Source organism: Oncorhynchus masou, unplaced genomic scaffold, assembly GCF_036934945.1.
Source record: "Oncorhynchus masou masou isolate Uvic2021 unplaced genomic scaffold, UVic_Omas_1.1 unplaced_scaffold_2013, whole genome shotgun sequence".
NCBI classification, from domain to species: domain Eukaryota; kingdom Metazoa; phylum Chordata; class Actinopteri; order Salmoniformes; family Salmonidae; genus Oncorhynchus; species Oncorhynchus masou.
Genome location: NW_027008502.1, coordinates 1,618 through 7,666, shown reverse-complemented (window position 1 = coordinate 7,666; position 6,049 = coordinate 1,618). Strand labels below are relative to the sequence as shown.

Sequence of the window (6,049 nt, the reverse complement as noted above, 5' to 3'; positions counted from 1 at the left end):
CCCGTGACATGGTTTATGAATGTAAAATGTGTCCCTCCAATAGTTTTAGAAAGGCCCGTGACATGGTTTATGAATGTAAAATGTGTCCCTCCAATAGTTTTAGAAAGGCCCGTGACATGGTTTATGAATGTAAAATGTGTCCCGCCAATAGTTTTAGAAAGGCCCGTGACATGGTTTATGAATGTAAAATGTGTCCCTCCAATAGTTTTAGAAAGGCCCGTGACATGGTTTATGAATGTAAAATGTGTCCCGCCAATAGTTTTAGAAAGACCCGTGACATGGTTTATGAATGTAAAATGTGTCCCTCCAATAGTTTTAGAAAGGCCCGTGACATGGTTTATGAATGTAAAATGTGTCCCTCCAATAGTTTTAGAAAGGCCCGTGACATGGTTTATGAATGTAAAATGTGTCCCTCCAATAGTTTTAGAAAGGCCCGTGACATGGTTTATGAATGTAAAATGTGTCCCTCCAATAGTTTTAGAAAGGCCCGTGACATGGTTTATGAATGTAAAATGTGTCCTGCCAATAGTTTTAGAAAGGCCCGTGACATGGTTTATGAATGTAAAATGTGTCCTGCCAATCCCTGGCCGGAAGAGATAAATGTTGCTCCAGTAATATGAGTCAGATCTTTTAAAATCTTTGGGCTAAAAACAAGCAGTTTCCACTGGAATTATGGTGCAATCATGGTGCTAATGAATCTGCGCTCGGGAAACAACGTTACAACGAAGCCTTATCATTACAAACATTATTATTAAAAATAAAGAAAAACAAATATTGGATTTTTTGGGGTTGCACTGGTGCTCCCAAATTGAAAACTCCAGGTCGCACAGCAAAATATTTTGTTGCATATGAGATCAAATTGATCACACTTTAGGGTCCTGAGTATTCATACTATTTAGCATTGTAATACTTGGTACTCACAGAACTCCAGGCAGGATCCTCTCACAGGCTCCATGAGGCATCCAGCCACAGTAGGGGTCCCTGGACGCTATACAAGACCTAGGGGAAAAACACAACACAGGGTTAACATATATCTGTAAATATACAGTTCACCATACAGGGTTAAATAGGGCAGCACCAGTTAACCTCTGTCTGGTTGTATATTAACCAGTGTGCTACAGGTACTCAGTGTTTATGACATGTAGATAGAGAAAAACATCAATAAACACACAAACCTCAGACCAGGTACAGCAGAAAGTATCCCTTGAGTGGAGTGTGTGCATGTTTCTGAATGTGCGTGTGTGTGTGTGTCTGTATGTGTCTGTGTCTGACTCACTTGTGGCAGTTAGTGTGTCGCTCACAGCGGCTGAGAGGCATGCGAACCACACAGCTAGAGAAAGCTACATACACACTGTGTGTGTGTCTCTGTCAACATGGAGCGACAAAATATGCCTGTCATCCTCACTGTTAGACAGACACCTGGGAGACAGAGAGAAGAAGAGGGGAAGAGATAGGTTGGGGAGAGGAGAGGAGTAGGGGAGAGAGAGAGAGAAAGGGAGGGTGGGCGGAGGGGAGACAGAGAGGAGAGTCAGAAATCAGATTACAGGTTACTTGATCGGTTGTTTATCAGAAAGGCCTGTCTACGGTTTCACTCTCCAGATGTAATCACAGTGGCACTGTTTAGCCCTGATACCCTTACTGACAGGAGAGAACGAGAGACTGAGAGGAAGACAGAGGAGAGAGAGAGAGAGAGAGAGAGAGAGAGAGAGAGAGAAAGAGAGAGAGAGAGAGAAAGACAGACAGAGGAGAGAGAGAGAGAGAGAGAGAGAGAGAGAGAGAGAGACAGGGAAAGACAGGAGAGAGAGACTGAAAGGAAGAAAGAGGAGAGCGAGAGACTGAGAGGAAGACAGTGGAGAGAGAGAGACAGGAGAGAACGAGAGACTGAGAGGAAGACAGAGGAGAGAGAGAGAGAGCGAGAGAGAGCGAGAGAGAGAGAGAGAGCGAGAGAGGGAGACAGGGAAAGACAGGAGAGAGAGAGAAACAGGGAAAGACAGGAGAGAGAGACTGAAAGGAAGAAAGAGGAGAGCGAGAGAGAGAGAGAGAGAGAGAGAGAGAGAGAGAGAGAGAGAGAGAGAGAGAGAGAGGAGAGAACGAGAGACTGAGAGGAAGACAGGAGAGAGAGAGCAAGAGAGAGAGCGAGAGAGAGAGAGAGAGGGAAAGACAGGAGAGAGAGACAGGGAAAGACAGGAGAGAGAGACTGAAAGGAAGAAAGAGGAGAGCGAGCGAGAGACAGAAGAAGAAAGAGGAGAGCGAGAGAAAGACAGAAGAAGAAAGAGGAGAGCGAGCGAGAGACAGAAGAAGAAAGAGGAGAGCGAGAGAAAGACAGAAGAAGAAAGAGGAGAGCGAGCGAGAGACAGAAGAAGAAAGAGGAGAGCGAGAGAGACTGAGGAAGAGAGAGGAGAGACAGACGGTGAGAGACACACAGCGTGAAAGAGAAAAACACAGAGTGAGAGATGAGACCAAAAAAAGAGAACGACAGTGAGAGACAGAGACTAAGAGAGAGACACAAAGAGAGTAAGAGAGAGAGACAGTGAGAGACGTGTAGTGAGTGTTCCGTACTTGGCTCTGTTGAACAGGTCAATCTCCTCCAATAGGATGCTGTCGTTTAGGGACAGAGGGGAAGTCTTGGCTAGAACCTTCAGCACCACGCCCGCCTCTGAACCAATGAACAGCACCGTGTAGTTACCATGTGGACCAGCCGCGTTGTCCACCGCCAGGGCTGTCAGCCTGTACCTAGAGAGACAAGGACAAGACAGGAGGACAGTCAGACTTCAGTAGGAATTATCAAGACAGTATTTAAAGGCCATCCGTGCGATCTACAAATGAGCATTTTGATTTTGTTTTTTGTTGATTGTTACCCGGGAATTTAGAGCCCACAAGCAACTCTTGCAATGTGTGTGTGCTTGTCTGTGTGTGCTTACCTGACGCGTGTCTTGGTGAACCAGGGCTCATCTCCTATGTTAGGCACGGAGGAGTCCATGAGGGGGTGAGACTTGATGAAGAGGAGGGTCTCATCAGGGAACTCTATAGAGGTCTTATAGGACTCAGCCTGGCCGTGACCCGCACAGCAGCCTGGCCTGGAGTCATAGGGGTCCGAGAGGGGTCAAAGGTCAACACAGGTCACACATGAGCCCAGCTACCATCACCCTGTAGGGACTAATAATGTTGACTATTGAATTGAACTAAGGAGAGGGGTTAGGGTATGAGAGAGGAGCAGATGCCTGTCAGGACAACAAAGAGACGTGCTGCTGTATCACTGTAAACATAAAGTCATAACAGAGGATTAGAATGTTCATTATTTACCACCATAATGAGCAGCTCTGTGGACTTTGTGTGGGGCCAGAGAGCTGAGCTACGCGTGTTAAATATGCAACGCGTCTAAATATCAGATGAATTATTTACTGCTAATAATGTGTGTGTGTGTGTGTGTGTGTGTGTGTGTGTGTGTGTGTGTGTGTGTGTGTACATGCGTGTGGTCATAGACCATGTCTCTCTTGTTAAATAGGGTTTATCTCAATGCGACCAAAACTCAAGGTTATAGTGACAATACAGTCCTGCCCTGCATCATAAACTGAAGGATGGGTCATGTACCTGTTGTTGTGCAGACTGACATACACTTACTGAGACATACTGGGCTTGGGTCAGGGTTAGAGACTGACATACTGTAGGTATAGTACCTGGGCTTGGGTCAGGGTTAGAGACTGACATACTGTAGGTATAGTACCTGGGCTTGGGTCAGGGTTAGAGACTGACATACTCTTACTGAGACATACTGGGCTTGGGTCAGGGTTAGAGACTGACATACACTTACTGAGACATACTGGGCTTGGGTCAGGGTTAGAGACTGACATACTCTTACTGAGACATACTGGGCTTGGGTCAGGGTTAGAGACTGACATACTGTAGGTATAGTACCTGGGCTTGGGTCAGGGTTAGAGACTGACATACTGTAGGTATAGTACCTGGGCTTGGGTCAGGGTTAGAGACTGACATACTGTAGGTATAGTACCTGGGCTTGGGTCAGGGTTAGAGACTGACATACTGTAGGTATAGTACCTGGGCTTGGGTCAGGGTTAGAGACTGACATACTGTAGGTATAGTACCTGGGCTTGGGTCAGGGTTAGAGACTGACATACTGTAGGTATAGTACCTGGGCTTGGGTCAGGGTTAGAGACTGACATACTGTAGGTATAGTACCTGGGCTCGGGTCAGGGTTAGAGACTGACATACTGTAGGTATAGTACCTGGGCTTGGGTCAGGGTTAGAGACTGACATACTGTAGGTATAGTACCTGGGCTTGGGTCAGGGTTAGAGACTGACATACTGTAGGTATAGTACCTGGGCTCGGGTCAGGGTTAGAGACTGACATACTGTAGGTATAGTACCTGGGCTTGGGTCAGGGTTAGAGACTGACATACTGTAGGTATAGTACCTGGGCTTGGGTCAGGGTTAGACTGACATACTGTAGGTATAGTACCTGGGCTTGGGTCAGGGTTAGACTGACATACTGTAGGTATAGTACCTGGGCTTGGGTCAGGGTTAGAGACTGACATACTGTAGGTATAGTACCTGGGCTTGGGTCAGGGTTAGAGACTGACATACTGTAGGTATAGTACCTGGGCTTGGGTCAGGGTTAGACTGACATACCAGTAGTATAGGCACTGGGCTGGGTCAGGGTTAGACTGACATACTGTAGGTACAGTACCCGGGGCTTGGGTCAGGCTGAGACTGACAGCACAGGTAGGTAGTACCCGGGCCTGGGTCAGGGTTAGAGACTGACATAATGCAGGTATAGCGCCTGGGCTCGGTCAGGGGTTAGAGACTGGCTGTTGCAGGGCAGGCACCTGGTCTGGTCAGTTGAGACAGACATGCTGCAGCATAGTACCTGGGCTTGGGTCAGGGTTAGACTGAGCAATTGCAGGTATAGCAACGGGGCTTGGGTCAGGCTAGAGACTGATACACTGCAGGTATAGCACCCAATAGTCAGGGTTAGAGACTGACATGCTGTAGGTATAGTACCTTTGGGTCAGGGTTAGAGACTGACATACTGTAGGTATAAAGTACCTGGGCTTGGGTCAGGGTTAGAGACTGACATAATGTAGTATAGTACCTGGGCTGGGTCAGGGTTAGAGACTGACATACTGTAGGTATAGTACCTGGGCTCGGAGTCAGGGTTAGACAGACATGCTGTAGGTATAGTACCTGGGCTTGGGTCAGGGTTAGACTGACATACTGTAGGTATAGTACCTGGGCTTCAGGGGTTATAGACTGACATACTGTAGTTAGGGGCCCAGTCTGACATACTGTAGGTATAGTACCTGGGCTTGGGTCAGGGTTAGAGACTGACATACTGTAGGTATAGTACCTGGGTTCATCATTGAGACTGACACGTTGTAGGTATATAATCAGGCCTGGCTCAGGTTAGAGACTGACATGCCGTAGGTATAGTACCTGGTCTGGTCAGGTTAGACTGACATACTGTAGGTATAGTACCTAGGCTTGGGTCAGGGTTAGAGACTGACATACTGTAGGTATAGTACCTGGGGCTTCAACAGGCCAGAGACTGACATACTGTGGGTATAGTACCTGGGCTCAGGTCAGGTTAGAGACTGACATACTGTAGGTATAGTACCTAGGGCTTGGAGGTCAGGGTTATAGACTGACATACTGTAGGTATAGACCTAGGCTTGGGTCAGGGTTGGGAACTGACATACTGTAGGTATAGTACCTGGGCTTGGGTCAGGGTTAGACTGACATACTGTAGGTATAGTACCTGGGCTTCAGTCAGGTTAGAGACTGACATACTGTAGGTATTTGGGTCGGTCAGGGTTAGAGACTGACATAAAGTAGGTACATACCTGGGCTTAGGGGAAAGGTTAGACTGACATACTGTAGGTAAAGGGCTTGGTCAGGGTTAGAGACTGACATACTGTAGGCAAAAGTGGTTAGGTACCGTTTGCAGCGGGGTACACACTCTGGTCGGGTTTGGGTAAAGGCGGCAGGTACATCTGGCTGGGGGTGGGTTGCTGGGTTATAGACTGACATACTG

General features: G+C 47.4%; 1 protein-coding gene across 1 annotated transcript; it reads right to left on the bottom strand.

Moving 5' to 3' along the window:
* Nucleotides 1–818: 818 nt before the first annotated feature.
* Nucleotides 819–3,687, bottom strand: LOC135532767 (semaphorin-6D-like). Its single transcript, XM_064960204.1, has 4 exons — nt 2,922–3,687; nt 2,560–2,733; nt 1,277–1,419; nt 819–999 (listed from the first exon to the last, which is right to left on the bottom strand). The coding sequence occupies exons 1-3, from the start codon at nt 2,978–2,980 to the stop codon at nt 1,341–1,343; spliced, it is 312 nt and encodes a 103-aa protein (XP_064816276.1). The 5' UTR covers nt 2,981–3,687; the 3' UTR covers nt 819–999; nt 1,277–1,340.
* Nucleotides 3,688–6,049: the final 2,362 nt, after the last annotated feature.

What these genes read in the sequence shown, in the direction of transcription:
- LOC135532767 (XM_064960204.1), bottom strand. Translation starts at nt 2,980, where the DNA reads ATGGACTCCTCCGTGCCTAACATAGGAGATGAGCCCTGGTTCACCAAG. An exon ending in TTCACCAAGACACGCGTCAG is followed by an intron (nt 2,734 to 2,921) that starts GTAAGCACACAC and finishes TTGTCTCTCTAG; the next exon opens with GTACAGGCTGACAGCCCTGG. An exon ending in GACCTGTTCAACAGAGCCAA is followed by an intron (nt 1,420 to 2,559) that starts GTACGGAACACT and finishes TCTGTCTCCCAG; the next exon opens with GTGTCTGTCTAACAGTGAGG.